This window comes from Pavona decussata, unplaced genomic scaffold, assembly GCF_977016875.1.
Source record: "Pavona decussata unplaced genomic scaffold, jaPavDecu1.1 SCAFFOLD_583, whole genome shotgun sequence".
Taxonomy (NCBI): Eukaryota; Metazoa; Cnidaria; class Anthozoa; order Scleractinia; family Agariciidae; genus Pavona; species Pavona decussata.
In genome coordinates, this window is record NW_028145855.1 from 15,001 (window position 1) to 33,159 (window position 18,159).

General features: G+C 37.4%; 1 protein-coding gene across 13 annotated transcripts; it reads right to left on the reverse strand.

The window, feature by feature from the left end:
* Positions 1 to 560: 560 nt before the first annotated feature.
* On the reverse strand, positions 561 to 10,921 carry LOC146449793 (uncharacterized). 13 transcript variants are annotated; one of them, XR_014860524.1, is made up of 8 exons: positions 10,546 to 10,921; positions 9,755 to 9,859; positions 8,499 to 8,732; positions 6,170 to 6,430; positions 5,704 to 5,880; positions 4,131 to 4,364; positions 1,109 to 1,222; positions 561 to 914 (listed from the first exon to the last, which is right to left on the reverse strand). XR_014860524.1 is itself a non-coding variant. In XM_085101092.1 (5 exons), exons 4-5 carry the CDS (start codon positions 6,313 to 6,315, stop codon positions 1,787 to 1,789), a joined length of 213 nt encoding a protein of 70 aa, XP_084957218.1. In that variant the 5' UTR covers positions 6,316 to 6,430; positions 8,499 to 8,732; positions 9,755 to 9,859; positions 10,546 to 10,921; the 3' UTR covers positions 1,449 to 1,786. The 13 variants fall into 13 exon arrangements, 1 of the variants encoding a protein (XP_084957218.1); XR_014860525.1 differs by lacking the exons at positions 561 to 914; positions 1,109 to 1,222 and adding exons at positions 2,564 to 2,684; positions 3,620 to 3,716 and having other exon boundaries at positions 9,800 to 9,859; XR_014860521.1 differs by lacking the exons at positions 561 to 914; positions 1,109 to 1,222 and adding exons at positions 2,564 to 2,684; positions 3,620 to 3,716.
* Between the last annotated feature and the right edge of the window lie 7,238 nt (positions 10,922 to 18,159).

The window sequence follows — 18,159 nt, forward strand, 5'->3', positions numbered from 1 at the left end:
AGCTGGACTTTCCTAGACTGCTATAGAAACTTTATTATGGGTTGATTGATAGGTTTCTGAATTTTTTTTTGAATTTGGACAACATTTCGTCGCATCCTTCTCATCTGTAGAGACGTTAACCGCATCCTCTGAGAGAAACTCCTTCTTTTTGGCATAAATATAGCGAGAACCAACATAAAAGAAGTTATTAAGTGGTTCGTCTGCTGCCATTTTTGAAAGTTGTACGCTTTTGTAATTTGAATATTTAATTTAGCGGCTCAAATTCCGGGTTAAATTGCACAATGAAAACAGATACCATGTTTAACTAGGTAATGTCAGTGTATAAACAACCACCAAGAAAGAATGTTCAGCTAGTAAATTGGCCTAGTGAAAACACAACCTATATATACTGTATTTATGACAGCAAACTGTAAAATCACTCAGGTTTCAATAGAATCAAACTGTATCTACTAGATTTTATTCTTGTAAATAATAAAGTTATCATTCCATTATTTTTTAATTATTATCATTATCATTATCATTATCATTATCGTTATCGTTATCCTTATCGTTATCATTATCGTTATCGTTATCGTTATCGTTATCGTTATCGTTATCATTATCATTATCATTATCATTATCATTATCATTATCATTGTTATACATGCATACGCCACTTGTTGCAGTGGCACAAAGTACTGAATTATTCCAAACTTGTTGTCAAAGTAGACACACTGCAGTGTTGTTTTGTGTACTCCCTACTGCAAAATACCATGTTAGCCACCACTGCCCTTTGAAACGTTTCAACTGGTGCACAGATGTCCAGTGAAACTCCTGACTCCTTGAAAGCTTCTTTCAACTTTGCAGTTGGGATAATTGTTGTTAGCTTACCTCCGATTCCACAGGTTGTTATGGAAAAAGTCATTATGAATGCTCTTTAAAAAAGAAAAGAAGACATAACTACAGACTTTATAACATTTAAATTACATAATCTTCATAATCTGCTTATAGTACTGTGAAATCTGACAGTCTTTAGTTCAACTGGATCTCGCCTTTAAACAACCAGACCTGTGAGTTGTTACTTCACTAAATGGCATTGTTTATGACAATAAATAATAATAACACTCACCTTTGTTTTCATGGTTACTGCGCAGACACCAAAAAAGGAGTTAGAAATGTGCTCATTGCAGGTTTTGCCTTCCCTTGCCAAAGTCCCCAAACAACTAAGTTCTTTTTTGAGAACCTGACAAAAAGTGCACAGAAAATTTAAAAAATGTAAGCATTTGTCCTGAAAATAAATCTAATTTGGCATAAAAGAAAAAAAATACCAGCATCTGAATCAGTACTAAATAATTAAAGACTCAATAGGCCATTTGCAAGTTGCTTTGAACCTCATTATGAAAGCGAGGCTAAGTGTAAAGTTTTTATTGTGAAAATTTGTTGTCATTCACATGCAAACAAAACTAATTTTCATATGAAAGGCTTTGCACTTAGCCCCATTTTAATGACAAGTTCAAGGCAGCTCAGAGATGGCCTACTGAATTCTGCTGACATGACAAATAATTTGTCAATTATTGATATTAAGTAAGAAAAACAATCTAAGAGTTATTACTATTTTCAAAATAAAATTAATTACCTCTGACTTTTAGGCAGTTCATTAATTGCCAGATAAATTAGCCATACTCCAACACCAGAACTTTTGGATATTGGAATCCCATCAGTGTTGAATATCAAACTGAAATTGTTGGGGTTGTGTAGGAATCATCCAGGTTTGCAGTGTTCCCTGTAAGATGATCTATCAATAATGTCACATATTTTGGAAGGGTGTTGTTGCCTTGTAAACTTGTTCACCACGTGACTCCACACTTCCTGCTCTGTGACAAATCAAAAATAATTATACATACATGCACAGTAAGAACTGAGTGCCAAAAAAAATATGCGATTAATACTTTTAGTTTGCTTGTTTACTCAGGACTTTCATGAGCCAAGTTGTTAATGCAAATATGACATAAAAGTTTTCTCATCATGATCACCAAATGAAGGCTACATTAACAAACTATGTAGCGGCTCTTTTATAAAGATTTACGTTTCCATACAGGTTTAATGCCATATTTGCACCAGAAAATAGTAACTTGAATTGTGATCCATAAATGCATGATTAAGTGTTGGTTTGTTCAATTTACTTGTTTTCCTATATTTGTCAGATACCAGAGTTTGCTTAAGTTAATGAACTCCAGAATAATTATTGTGAGCTCTAAGCAGCTTTTTCTACATAAATAACACAATGCAGAAGTAATGGACAGAATATGGGTAGCAGGGAAGTACACTAATCTAGGGATAAGGGAAACCAGGTGCGGAGCTCTCCTGGCAGGAGACAAGTTCAGGTGGTACCGGGGGTAGCCACCTTGGACAGATCAGAGGTCCTGATCAGTCTCCAATAGGGTGAGTCCCATATCCCCTAGTCACAGGGAACATCAATCCAAGACATGTTTCTGAAGCTTCAAAAAGGAAACACATGTCAAATTATTAGTTTTGTTTTTAAATAAAGAGTACCTGTTTTCCAAACATCCCTGTCCCGTGGTTATGTCAAGCTTCCTTTCATCCCCTGAAACCAAAACAAGACCATAGTGGTCCCGAGCATTTCATGCACTTTGCAAGCTTAAGGTACATAAAGTTGTGATGGTTGATTCTGCAGCTGCCTTCACCTAGAATAAAAATATAAAATTAATTTTACATTTTTTGTTGTGAAGTCATAATTACGTTATGTACCTGGGATTTTGCCTGAATTAACAGTATTTTGAAATACATACCTGTATCTTACAAATCGTAATTTCCTTCCCTGAATAGCAAAAAGGGGTCATGTTGGCAACAAGGTCTTTGTTTGAAAACACTGTCTAAAGCTCATGAGGTATAACCATTACAAATAATTACTGTAGCTTACCATACAAAGGTTCATACTGGCCAAAAAGAAAAAAGTCAAGCACTGCTCCGCTTTCACCAAATCACTTTCTGAAATTGAATCCCCAAGAAGAATGTGTATGCCTTCCACCAGTAAGGCAAAGTGCTCTAAATATATAGCTGGCAGGAATTACCATCAAGGTAGGGCTAGGCATAAAACAAAAGCCAGCTTAACAATTCAGATGCTGAATCCAAAATGCGAGAAAGTAAATTATTTAATTAGAACCTATTTACATCACAAATTGTCTGATCAAATTGGTCATGACAGTGTACTAGTACTTACAACCGTAAACTGGCATAAAAATTAAATGAACTGTACGGTTTTTATTAATTGACATGACTGAGATGTTGTTTGAGACCAAAAAAAAATGGTGGACCAGACTGTCATTTGAGCCAGCCTGCCAGCTAGACAGGACAGCGCACAGTATACTATCATTCAATTCAAGATAGCCTTTTACATATCTTGTCCATTGTAGTCATTATTAAACCTTGATTAGCCAGGACTTCATCTTTGTCACAGAGTTGGTCGCTGACTACTTAACATACATGTGTAGGCCATATAATTAAATAGTAGGGCTGTCAAATTATAGTACCAAGGTGGTTTCTAAATGGGGTTGGTCCTTTCAAAATGAAAGTATATAATGAGATAATAATGTTTCACAAAAAGTAGGGTTATAATTACCTTCCACGTGACCTCAATTTGACTTCAGGCTTCAAGGCAAAAGCCTGATGAAATCAGGTTTTCGCATTTTTGGCAGTCTTGAATCTACTTTAGAGATCTAAGTGTAAAAAGGGGGACAAACCATTAATAAGCTAGTGAACTGTAATGCAGTTTGGAATATAATTTTCAAATAATCATCAATCCAACACATGTTGCTATAATTCTGAGAAAAAAGTGATATCTACTTTTTCTTACTCCATAAGACTGTATCTCAAATTTCCAGCACTTAATGTAAAAGCAAATTTAAATGTTAATTTTTTCCAGTTTTCTTTAAATTATTTTTAGGCATACTTTAAAGATTGACTCAAAACCCTGAGTGTCATGCTTTTTCAAAGGCAATGCATTAATTCATTTCATGTTTTTAATTTTGATGGTCCTTGTTTGTTTTGAAGTTACCTTATGTAAGGTCTTTTTTGAGAAGTAAGAAAAACAATCTAAGATTTATTACTATTTTCAAAATAAAATTAATTACCTCTGACTTTTAGGCAGTTCATTAATTGCCAGATAAATTGGCCATACTCCAACACCAGAACTTTGGGTACTGGAATCCCATCAATGTTGAATATCAAACTGAAATTGTTGGGTTTATGTAGAAATCATCCAGGTTTACAGCGTTCCCTGTAAGATGATCCATCAACAATGTCACATATTTTGGAAGGGTGTTGCCTTGTCAACTTGTTCACCACATGATTCCACACTTCCTCCTCTGTGACAAATCAAAATAATTATACATACATGCACAGTAAGGACTTCAGGAGTGCCAAAAAAATATGCAATTAATACGTTCAGTTTGATTGTTTATTCAGGACTCTTATGAGCCAAGTTGTGAATGCAAATATGCCATAAAAGTTTTCTCATCATGATCTCACCAAATGAAGGCTACTTTTAGAACCTATCTAGAGGCTTTTTTCTACAGATTTGCATTTCAATGCATACTGCCATGTTTGCACAATTCTCTGCTCCGGAAAAAAGTAACTTGAATTGTGACCCATAAATGCATGATTAAGTATTGGTTTGTACTTTACTTGTTTTCCTATATCTTGTCAGATACCAGAATTTGCTTAATTGTTAATGAACTCCAGAATAACTATTGTGAGCTCTTAGCAGCTATTTCCACATAAAGAACATAATGCAGAAGTAATGGACAAAATATGGGTGACAGGGAAGTACACTAATCTAGATATAAGGGAAACCAAGTGTGGAGCTCTCCTGGCAGGAGACAAGATCACGTGGTACCTGGGGTAGCCACCTTGGACAGATCAGAGGTCCTGATTAGTCTCCAGTAGGGTGAGTCCCGAATCAGGAGGGGGGGGGGGGGGGGCAATCCTGAGTGGAGTACAGATCAGGGAGGACCCGGGATCAACACCCTGGAATGGATTTTTTTCCAGACCTGGCTCCAAGGGCTAAGCCTTACTGTGGGGTAAAGTGCAGCCAAGGGTTGCACTCTCCTGTCGGTATTTGTTACAAGGGAATAATGGAAACCTACATTATACAAACAGTAAAGACTTACCTGTACCTAGATAATAATTGTAATAAACCAATACAAACACCTCTCAATCCACAAAAGACAATGACACTAAGAGATACTTACAGGTAGTGTGGATTAAAGGGCAAGACAAAGGTTCCAATCACAAGGGAGGGTGGGAGAGAAACCTTATTGCTATGAATGAACCGAAGCCTTGAAATAATTGTGACCTTATACAAGAAAACGTACTTTAAAGCTTATCTGAATGTAAAACACTGAATGTAAAATCAAATTTAAATTTTGATTTTTTTCCAGTTTTCTTTAATTTTTTTTTAGGCATTGTTTAAAGGTTGATACAAAACCCTGAGTGTCATGGTTTCTCAAAAGCAATGCATTAATTCATTTGATATTTTTAATTTTGATGGTCCTTGTTTGTTTTGAAGTTATGTGTATGTTGCATTTTACCCTCTCCTTAATGAGTCTAACTTTTATTTGGTCAACAAAAATTATGCAAAGCTGTCTGTTTTAATCATTTCTTGTTATCAACTACTCAAACAATCAGTTTCTACTTAAAACTAACTACATGGCCATTGAAAAATCCTGATCTTTGTTCTTTGCATCAAACCAAAGTGACAGCAAATCCTTTGTCACTCCGAGTAACACTCCATGCATATAATCTGGAGGAAATGCTAGGTCAAAAAGATCATCTAGGATGATGAAGGGTGAGAAGCCCAGTATTCCTCTAACATGCTGTATGCTTGATAAGATTCATTGTGAAAATAGAGAACAACATTGGGTCAAACGCAATATGCACTGAACATGTTTTCTACTTCTCAAGGAAATTACTGTATATTCACTGAATCTACCACAGAGCAACAGCAGAAAATATTAGCTATCCCTCTCCTTCTTTCTTTTGTTTTGTTTGTTTTTGCACTTATTGTGAGCTTTGTACTTTTCCAACATCACCAAATTTTTCCTTATACATGTTTAACTTTTCTGTCTAATTTATTCAAAAAAATAAATTATGTAAAGTACATTGCACATACCTTTCTGTAATGACCTGCATTTTCCATGATACTCTGATGAGTTCTTTCTTTCTCATTTGGATTGTATGAATAATGTCTGGCCCACCCTTTTCCAGATCATACATGCTGGCCTCTTGCCTCACAAGTGCTGCATCCACATTCATCATTGTGCTGATGCATAATTATTGATGTTTATAGCTTTAGCCTGTAAATCCATACTGCTAACCAATACAGCTCCTTTGGAATGCACAACCATTCCTGATGGCATACTCACAGCAAGTCCTTTCAAAATAGAAAAGATTTAGATGATAAAGGGCAAAAACGTACACACAAATAAAGGGGGGTTTTTTGTTTTGTTTTTGGAATAATATTATTTTAGCTATTAAAATAATAACACACCTTTTCTTCATAGTGACTGCACAGACACTGAAAAAGGAATTAGAAATGTGATCATTGCAGGTTGTGCCTTCCCTTTCCCCAAACAACTAAGTTCTTTTTTGAGAACCTGACAAAAAGTGCACAAAGAATTTAAGAATGAATAAGAATAAGAATCTACCACGCTCAAAAATACATCGCAGTCATTAGACGGAATTGCGTATTCTACAGTGAAATATATAAATAGGTAAATGTTAAAACTAATTACAAACACATGTACATGATATAAAAATATAAGTGTCTAATGGGATTAAAATATATATAGTTACTAGCTATGTACTACGCGTTGTTTGTTGCTAGGCATCTTTTGACATTGCATACACAAAGGACTGTCTGAAGCGGTCGGTGCGCAAGCATGGTAGATTATATGTTCTCTGTTGTCTCAGGCAGTAGCTTTGTTCATTTCTTGGAGGCAGTAAGTTGTGTAGTTTAATAATAATAATAATAATCTCTATTGAGGAAATCAGTGTCACTAATAAGTGATTTACAAAAGAGTCCCCGAAAATTAAAAAGAACAAAAAAAAAAAGAAAAATAAAGACTAATATATGAATATATAAAAATTAGACTAAAGACTATTTACACTTCTTAACACTCTTTTAAAACTAGCTAATGATGGGCTTTGTCTGATTGAAAGGGCTAATTTATTCCAATCGTTTGAGGCAAAATTTGTCGAGGTCCAATGCCCCCAGTTCCTACTAGATGCACTCTTACAGATATTATTTTTACATCTAGTATTATAATCGTGTTTATCCTTATTGAATTCAATATTAAAACGATGAGAAAATAAGTTATTCAAACATTTATAAATAAAAGTGGCCCTATGCTCGGCCCTACGTCTTGCGAGAGTTTTCCATTTCAGTTTATTCAAGGCCTCACTAGCAGATGATCCAATAGGCAAATCTAAAATTATTTTTGCAGCTTTATTGTGTAAAGATTGAAGTTGCAACATTAGAGTGGAATTACCCCTATCCCCCCATACGATATCAGCATAGTCAAACAATGGCAGAACATAGCTGTTGAAAAACAGCAATCTAGCATCTAAAGGTAGCCAATAACGAATACGTTTAAGTAGACCCAGCTTCTTATTTATCTTAGAAAACATTTGGTCAACAGAAAACAGTTTATGCCCCGACTTGTTGGCGATTGAATCAAAGAGTCGTTTAGATAGTTCATTGCGTCTCTCTTTTAGTTTTGGCAGGCCTAGGCTGTCTAAGCAGTCCTGATATGACATATCTGGGAGAATTATGTAAAGAACTCTTTTCTGTATTCTCTCCATATCCTCACTGAGATAAGCGGGGAGCGCGTGATGGAAGAGGGGAGCGCAATATTCTAGGAGATCTGATTGTTGTACAATAGAAATTAACAATGTCATTACAAGGTACACGAGCCCTTTTCAGGAGAACAATGAAATGTATCCGCTTGTTTGCCTTCTCAATGCAATCTACGATGTGATTGTTCCATTTGAGGTCACTAGATATGGTAACACCAAGGAATTTGGCGCGATCGATGACGGGAAGGGCTTTGCTATGTACTACAAGTGGAGAAAAACTGTAAGCATTTGTCCTGAAAATAAATCCATGCTATAAAAGAAAAAAATACCAACATCTCAATCAGTACTTAATAATTAAAGACTCAATAGGCCATTTGCGAGTTGCTTTGAACCTCATTATGAAAGCCAGGCTAAGTGTAAAGTTTTTATTGTGAAAATGTGTTGTCATTCACATGCAAACAAAACTAATTTTCATATGAAAGGCTTTGCACTTATAGCCCCATTGTAACAACAAGTTCAAGGCAGCTCGGAAATGGCCTGCTAAATTCTGCTGTCATGACAAATAATTTGTCAATCACTTATATTGATTAAGAAAAACAACCTAAGATTTGTTTTATTACTATTTTTAAAATAGAATTAAATACCTCTGACTTTTAGGCAGTTCATTAATTGCCAGATAAATTGGCCATACTCCAACACCAGAACTTTGGGTACTGGAATCCCATCAATGTTGAATATCAAACTGAAATTGTTGGGTTTATGTAGAAATCATCCAGGTTTACAGTGTTCCCTGTAAGATGATCCATCAACAATGTCACATATTTTGGAAGGGTGTTGCCTTGTCAACTTGTTCACCACATGATTCCACACTTCCTCCTCTGTGACAAATCAAAATAATTATACATACATGCACAGTAAGGACTTCAGGAGTGCCAAAACAATATGCAATTAATACGTTTAGTTTGATTGTTTAATCAGGACTCTTACTGTATGAGCCAAGTTTGTGAATGCAAATATGACATAAAAGTTTTCTCATCATGATCTCACCAAATGAAGGCTACTTTTAGAAACTATCTAGAGGCTTTTTTCTACAGATTTGCATTTCAATGCATACAGGTTTAATGCCATGTTTGCACAATTCTCTGCTCCGGAAAAAAGTAACTTGAATTGTGACCCATAAATGCATGATCAAGTATTGGTTTGTACTTTACTTGTTTTCCTATATCTTGTCAGATACCAGAATTTGCTTAATTGTTAATGAACTCCAGAATAACTATTGTGAGCTCTTAGCAGCTATTTCCACATAAAGAACATAATGCAGTAGTAATGGACAAAATATGGGTGACAGGGAAGTACACTAATCTAGATATAAGGGAAACCAAGTGTGGAGCTCTCCTGGCAGGAGACAAGATCAGGTGGTACCTGGGGTAGCCACCTTGGAGAGATCAGAGGTCCTGATCAGTCTCCAGTAGGGTGAGTCCCGAATCAGGAGGGGGGGGGGGGGCAATCCTGAGTGGAGTACAGATCAGGGAGGACCCGGGATCAACACCCTGGAATGGATATTTTTCCAGACCTGGCTCCAAGGGTTAAGCCTTACTGTGGAGTAAAGTGCAGCCAAGGGTTGCACTTCCGTGTCGGTATTTGTTACAAGGCAATAATGGAAACCTACATTATACAAACAGTAAAGACATACCTGTACCTAGATACTAATTGTAATAAACCAATACAAACACCTCTCAATCCACAAAAGACAATGACACTAAGAGATACTTACAGGTAGTGTGGATAAGTGTCATTTATATTGGACAACTAAATTATTGGAATATTTCAATTTGACAGAATTTAGAACTGTGGGTGATGTTAGTTGGTTGCAAATACAAAATTTACTTAACAGTGATACTTTTAAAAAATAATAGTTTTGAGTTGGTCTTCAATAGGGACTGACATGAAGAAACACTTTCTCCTTTTCAACTTTTGGTCCTCCCTGGAGCCCTGATACCTCAACCTTGATAAGAAAACAGACGTTCTGTTTGGTTGACAATACACCACATGGTCATCATCAGAGACACAGGGCCAGTCAGTCAGGGGCAGGCGAAATGGTGCAATGAAAGGTGCCAAGAACACCCGTTCTTGAAAACTTTTGTCGTGCCACTTCACCCGCAACCCGACTGACTGGCCCTGGGTCTCCAAGCTAAGGATGCCACATGATAAACAATAAACTGCAAGTGCTAACTTAGTTAGCAATTGCAGCTATTTTTTATCAAAATCAATTAATTTAACAAAGGATGGTGGCATCAGTTCATGCAATTGCTATTTTGCTATAGGTTCCATTAAACCTTGCACAACACTTTTCAGAGGAGCACAATGTTGGTTACAGTGAGTGATTAGGAGGTGGGGGTATATTGTCATAAAATTCAACTTATTAGTACAATCAGAACATGTCTCAATTGTTTTGACCAGCATTGTAGTTTATGGCAGAAGGGCAATAGCCCATAGTGGAATCTTGGTCTCAAACTAGCAAAAATGTAGATAATTATCATAAGCAACAGTAAAAATATAAAAAAGCAGTCATAAAAACCTGGTATAAACAAAGTTTGTATAATGGTATATTCAATCACTGGGATCACACTGTTTACAAACGATAATCTCCCTAAATCAAAATGAATAGCCATGACTATAAATTGTGAATACCTTGTCTTTCCTCCGTTTTCCTCTTTGATGCAATTCTGACACACCACTTCAGATTCCCGAAATAACGGAAAACAGCCCTCACAGACTTAGTCATGGTTCGTAAACGATCTTGTCCTCTATGGCAACAAATAAGGCTTTCACCTTCAATACAGGCTGAGGACAGTGCAGTGAAATCAAACGGAGGAGATCTTGAAAAGCTTGATAAGTTAAGCAGTGTTTAAGAGCATAGCATATAAAAATTATCCATTGTCAAATGTTCAGTCTTAAAGCTTAGCAATCGGAGCAGTGTATACGTATGGTGAACGAGATGGAGGAAGCTGATACAACGGAGGTGAAACAGCTCCAAGCGGCTAGTTGCGACTGTCTCTGCAATATCCATCCAGTCTGAATCATAATCAACGTCGCTCTCGCTTACTGTATTGTTTTGATCGAGTCAGCTGTATCAGTATTCTTGTCACGTACGCAAGAGTCTGACGTGTTGCATTCGTTCTGATCTTCCTCGATCGTTCCACATCTTGTTGCATGAAGGTTATGAAAGCGTCTGATGTCTCATAATTCACAGTATTCACTAGTTTCTTGCTGTTCTGCGATCAGTTCCCTTCCTTTTCCTTGATAAGGGCCACGTTTGACGTTCCTTTCGCTAACTCCAGATTCGCTACGATATGCACTCTACTACACTTGGTATTTTTCCCATCGAGGGTTAGGCTATCTCGACAATTACTTCTTTTGTCTTTCCTTGATGAATACGCTCCTCTTTTTCGAGTGGAAGCTGTGTTTATGGAGGACAAATTTTCTACCACAGAGAGTGATTTTCGCCTTCACTCGGTCGGCCATGTTGATTTTTTTGCTCAAAATGCCTCATGGGATTAAAGTATGTTGTTTCCAGTCTCTCGCAGTTGTTCACCTAGTGTGTGAAGCAGCAGCAAATCACGATCGGGGAAGCAGATTTTATGTTTACGCGTCGATTTATCGAACACTGCCTTGTTCGCGAATACCTACGTGTCCCACGTGGCCATTTATCTATCTATTCTGTTGTCATAATTTTTCTCTCGTTCACTATATCTTCTAATAAGCCATCGAAGGGATCAAAACTAGGGGTATTTGACTTTTTCTTCGTCAGAGTAAAACAAAACAAGTAAAACATTGAATTGAAAAGAGAACAAGCATGCAACAAAACCTACTTTCGGATTGTTTTTGTGCCTCCCGTCGGACCAATTTCATGAAACTGCCCCTGAAGGGGGTAGGGCAGGTCTGCCGAAAAAGAGAACTTTTCGTTAGGTCGCCAATATCGAACAAAAATGAGTCCCAACCAAGTTTTTTTGGACACTCTTTCGAACGGCAAAATTCGTGATTGAAAATGCCGCCCTACAAAAATCGTCACTTTGCTTTCCCGTCCATATAGGGGTGAGTATTTGACTTTGCCTTCGTCAGAGTCAAGGTAAAAACATTGAAAATGGAATCAACATGCAAGAAAACCTACTTTAGGATAGGCTTTGTGCCTCTATATCTCGTGGGACCAGAGTCATAGAACGTCCTTTGAGGGGGGTAGGGTAGTCCCGCCAAAAAATTGCAGTTTTGTTAGGTCGCCAAATTCTAACAAAAATGTGTCCAAACCAAGTTTTTTGGGACGCTCTTTCAAACGGCAAAATTCGTGATTGAAAATCGCGACCTACCAAAATCGTCACTTTGCTTCCCCGTCCATACAGGGGTGAGTATTTGACTATGCCTTCGTCAGAGTCAAGTAAATCCATTAAAATGGAATAAGCATGCAAAAAAACCTACTTTGGGATAGGTTTTGTGCAACCGGTAGTCCCGCCAAAAACGTGAATTTCTGGTATGGTCGCCAATTTCTTACAAAAATGTGTCCCAAACAAGAATTTTGGGGTGCTCTTTCGAAAGGCAACATTCGTGATTGAAATGGCGACCTACCAAAATCTTCACTTCATTTGCCCGTCTATATAACCCCCGAACGTAACAATTTATAAGCCCCAAACGTAAGAAATACAACCCCCGAACGTAAGGATTTCTAACCCCCAAACGTAAGGATTTAGAACCCCCGAAAGCAACGAAAGTAAGGATTAATAACTCCCAAACGTAAGAAATACCACCTCGAACGTAAGGATTTATAACCCCCAAACGTAACAAAATACAACCCCCAACGTAAGAAATACATCCCAAGAACGTAAGGATTTACAATAACCGAACGTAAGAAATACTACCATCGAACGTAACGTTTTATAACCCCAGAAACTTAAGGATTTATAACCCCCAAACGAAAGGATTTACAACCATCGAATGTAAAAAATACAACCCCCGAGCGTAAGGATTTATGACCCCAGAACGTAAGAAATACAACTCACGAACGTTAGGATTTATAACCCCCAAAAGTAAAGATTTACAACCCCTGAACGTAAGAAATACAACCCCCAAACGTAAGGATTTATAATCCACGAACGTAAGAAATACAACCCCCGAACGTAGGGATTTAAAACCCCCTAACGTAAGAAATACAACTTCCGAACAAAAGGATTTATTACCTTCAAACGTAAGAAAAATGACCCCAAAGGTAAGGATTTATAACCCCCAAACGTAAGGATTTATCACCCACAAACCATCCAATCTTAAAGTGCTACTACGATCAAAACTTCATGTCACGTATGAAACAAAAATACGTTCTTTACAGCTTATCCGATGTGGCTGTACTTGTCTTGGTCACTGAAATGAAGTTTGGGCCCCGTAAATTGAAAATATTGAGCCTTGAAAACTGGTGTTTTCGAGTCCGCCATTATGAATTTATGTTCCAGTGAGCCCGCGGTATGAAAGTGATTGGAGTTGCGGTATTTTTATTCAAACCTATTGTGTTTTTGTCGTGACGTAATACTCTCAACCGAGTACTGTAGTCCTCCTTCTGGCGACGAATTTCAGAGCTGTTTTGACCACAGAAAGCTCTCCTGGATCGTCTTCGCATGATATAGGCAAAGGAAATTAAGAAGTCCTGACTCTGTAGAGCTAGTTCCGTCTGAAGAAGAGGCAGCCGAATAAGTTCAGCAGCTAGCGCTTTTGCTACAAGAGAAGGAAGAGCAAACTTTGCTGAGTCGTTCATCTCCCGGGTAAGATATTAGAGATAGAGATTGATATTTAGATGTGTTATTTGCTGTATTAACAAAACAGGCAAGCTTTAAAAGTGTAGTGCCTGAGAATCCTCAACAATTCCTCTTGACTACTACCCAGTTCATTCCCCGGAGGGAGGCTACCGGAGACTCAGTTGAATTGAAATCGAAGTCAAGTTTAGGTTTTTAGCTTTGCTTTCGAAAGTTTGCCTTGGTGTTAAATTAGAGTGCACAGTTAAGTTTCGGTTCCGAGTAAGCTTACTGTTTTTGCAATTTTTTACCATGGTAAAAGAATATATATTGTAGTGAAAAGCTCTGTACAATGGCTTGAATTTAAGCTGATCGTTCCCTTGTAATTGATGCTAAGTTTCCTCTTGGTTCAATATTTTCTCAGGTGCAAATGTTCAAATTGCTCCCTTGAGCGACTTACCAAGCCTGGAGAGTGCTGGTGCTGCATGGACATCGTTGTATCCAGATTTGCATAAGTACAGTAATCAATAAACAAATAAATTTGCAAGGCAACAACAATTTGCAATGATTTGTTTCCTTCCCTTGCACCATCATGAACAATGTAATAGTATTAACAGTCTTTTCTGTGTTCATATATTTTTTTTAAGGTGGCTCACATCAGGTTAAACACCACTGCACTGGATGCTTTAATGCACTGAAGAAATGACTAGGTTTATAAATGAAAATTTATTAAGGCATGCTTTCTGGTAAGAAGCATCCACCTAGGCAAATGAGGGGAGGAAAAGTAGGAATTTTGCAAATATACATTGAAAACAATATTCTTGGGAGTTAAAGTTTGTGATTCAGGTATTAATTGAAATTTTTTTGCTTATTCTAATGAAGGGTCAAACCAACCTCACAACAAACATCCTTTGTCCTACATGTCTAAGGGCAAACCCCCAAGCAAGTGTTGATGAGTCTGATACACTGTTGCTGTGGTAACAGTTCTCGTTACTTTCACTTTTGGTGCGGTGAGAGATGGGCAAATGCATGCTACCAAAATGAAGCAAAGTTGAGACTGTTGTGAGCCACCTTTGATTTTTTTCTCAAGGTTGTTCTTCTTGATCAGTGTTTATTCTTAGAAAATGTAGATTCAATTTCATTTGTACAACAACAAATTTATTGGTGAAACAAGATTCTGGCACTCTTTTTCAAATGAACATAAAAATAAAATTATTAATGTACTGCAGACAATGAACCATAAACCTCATTCCAAAATGGCTACCATATTAATATTGAGAATGATGATTATTCAAGAAAGTGACGCAGGCATACTCCGAAAAAAGAAATCCGAGTGCTCGGATTTCTTTTTTCGGAGTATGCCTGCGTCACTTTCTTGAATAATCATCATTCTCATTCATTCACCAGGCTGGAAATATACCATCACATTTCTTTCATATTAATATTGTTTATTTTCAAATTAGTATTTATTTAAAACCACACCAAAAGAGAAAACATTTGAGTTCTGGTTGCTATACATGGCTCAGGAATGTCTGTGCTTCAGCTTCCTATTAGCAGGGAGCAGGGGGTGGGGAGGGGGGAGGTGGAGTGTCATGAAAGAATAAGCAGTGAAAACAGAGGGTCACATAAATTTATGCTCTTGCAATCATGACAGGGAGAGCGAGTTATATACAAAAGACAAAATAAAATTTGTTAATTTAAGTCATTATTTAACAAAAGAAAGACAAGTATTAAGTATTAAAATATTAATGTAAAGGAAATGTGTTGCATAATGGAGTTATATGATGCCAATGGGCTCTATAGATGATTTGAATTATGTTGGGGCAAAATGGTTCCAGTACGTAACTTACAGTTTTTCTCCATTCTTGTTTTCTTTTTCTGGTATTTGAGCTACATTGTATTACCTGTTCAGGGGGAGGGTCATGAAATTTCATTTGCATCGCTATGGAGGGTCACATCGTTTTCATTGCTCAATTTAAAATCTCCACCTCACTCCCCCCCCCCCCCCCCCCCTCCCCACTAATTTCTGACCATTCCCTAAAACAGAAGCCTATGTAATGGAAAGAGTTACAATGAGGAGGCATGATGAATGAAAAGAAAACAGTTCTTTTATTGATTCTATTTGTCAACTGGTTGTTGATGACAAAAGATCAAGAAAAGCCCTTGGGAAAGGTCAGTGCTCTTCAACTGCTAGTTTAAGGAGGAGCACTGGCCTTTTCTTGGCTGTCCACATTTTTCACGTGTTGTGCTCTGCAAGGCTTGTTTTGGCCTGTATTTAATAGTAAGAGCTGGGTTTTGACGTTGTTGCAACTCAGTGTCTGAAAAATAAATCAAAATTTAAAATCTAATTGATAAGAAACAACTTAATGTGAGGTTTTCTTCAAACCTTTCTTAAACCAAAAATTCAAACTATTTCTTCAAGAAAACCACTTAAAAGAAAGAAGGAACCCTTTTGTAAACGCCAAAGACCACCTTATCGAAAGCTGAGTGAAAATGGATAATTAAAGTGGTTTTCTTCGCGTTTGTTTGCACAGTTTTTGCCACAAGCTTTTGCACAAGCAAAGTAAACACAAGCTTACTCATATCGCACTGAGATGTTTTGGAAATGCTTCGGAGGGAAAAGCTAGTTCCGGGAGCTAGTTGCACTAACATTATTTACTCGTTCAATCAAAGTTTAGTACTTTAGAAACGCAATATAAAATGTGTATAAAAATTTGTGACTGCTATTTGTATGGGTGCTGAACAAGGTATCGAGGAATCACCAAAGATAAAAAACAATATTCACACATTTCGCCCACTTTACATAAGCTTACCTTTTGCCGCTCCTTCCCCTTCGGAGATTTTTTTCAGGTTCACGATCTCCTGATTTCCTGCTTACCCTTTTCAAAAGATCAGGTTTAATTTGTGTTCACTGACTTGGGTGGAATGCCCAAGTGTCCCTCGAACTAAACTGAGAAAATAGCAAAACGTGCAAGACAACAAACTGGACCCACACATCTCTCGTTTTGTCGGCCGGACTCGCATGCAGCGCAATTCCTGCCGCTCGATTAGAGCAGTTGTTATACCACTGAACAACACAGCGACTTCCCACCATTGAAAGAACGAAACATTTTTCGAAAACGTGTTCGAAACCGTATGAGAAGTTAGCCTCGTAGGGCTTGCCTGGGCTTCGAGTTGAGAGTCTGACGTCACTTGTTTTTCCCGGGTGACCCGGCCTCTGTTGTCATTGGACACCATCTGCCTTTGGTAACCAGGCCGCAGGAACATGGCGGTTCAATGGCGGATGAAAATTCGTGGAGTTTGAGCGCAAAAAAATCGCACTTTCCTTCATCTTATGAGGATATAACTTGGAGATCATGTACTTTAGGACATAAACTACCAATCAACCGCAAATAAAAGGTATTCGAAAATTTGATCGTAGTAGCACTTTAAGGATTTATAATCCACGAACGTAAGAAATACCACTTCCGAACGAAAGGATTTATTACCCCAAGCGTAAGAAATATAACCCCCGAAAGTAAGGATTTATAACCCCCAAACGTAAAAAATACAACGCCCGAAAGAAGGGATTTATAGCCCCCAAACTTAAGAAATACAACGTCCGAACGTAATGTTTTATAACCCCCAAAAGTAAGAAATACAACCCCCCCAACGTAAGGATTTATAACTCCCAAACGTAAAAAAATACAACGCCCGAAAGAAAGGATTTATAGCCCCCAAACGTAAGAAATACAACGTCCGAACGTAATGTTTATAACCCCCAAAAGTAAGAAATACAACCTCCCCAACGTAAGGATTTATAACTCCCAAACGTAAAATAATATAACCCCCAAACGTAAGAAGTTGCAACCCCGAACATAAGAACTACAACCCCCAACGTGAGGAATTATAACCCCTGAATGTAAGAAATAAAACCCCCAAACGTAAGGGTATACAACCCCCAAAAGTAAGGATTGATAACCCCCAAACGTAAGAATTTACAACTCCCGAAAGTAATTAATTATAACCCCCGAACGTAAGGATTTATAACCACCTAGTTAGATTTCTTACGTTTGGGGGTTACAAAACCCTACGTTCGAAAGTTAGATTTCCTACGTTTGGGGGTTACGAATTCTCACGTTCGGGGATTAGATTTCTTACGTTTGGAAGTTACAAATTTTTACGTTTAGGGGTTAGATTTCTTACGTTTGAGGGTTAGTTTTCTAACGTTTGAAGGTTAGTAATTCTTACGTTTGGGGGTTAATTTTCTTACCTTTGGAGGTTAGGGATTTTCACGTCTGGGGTTAGTTTTCTTACGTTCGGAAGTTAGTAATTCTTACGTTTAGGGTTTAGATTTCTTACGTTTGGGGTTTAGTAATTTTGACGTTTGTGGGTTAGTTTTCTAACGTTTGAGGGTTAGTAAATCTTAGGCTTAGGGCTTAGTTTTCTTACGTTTGGGGGTTAGCTTTTTTACCTTTAAAGGTAATTCTTACGTTTTAGGGTTAGTAATTCTTACCTTTCGGGGTTATATTTCTTACCTTTAAGGGTTAGTTTC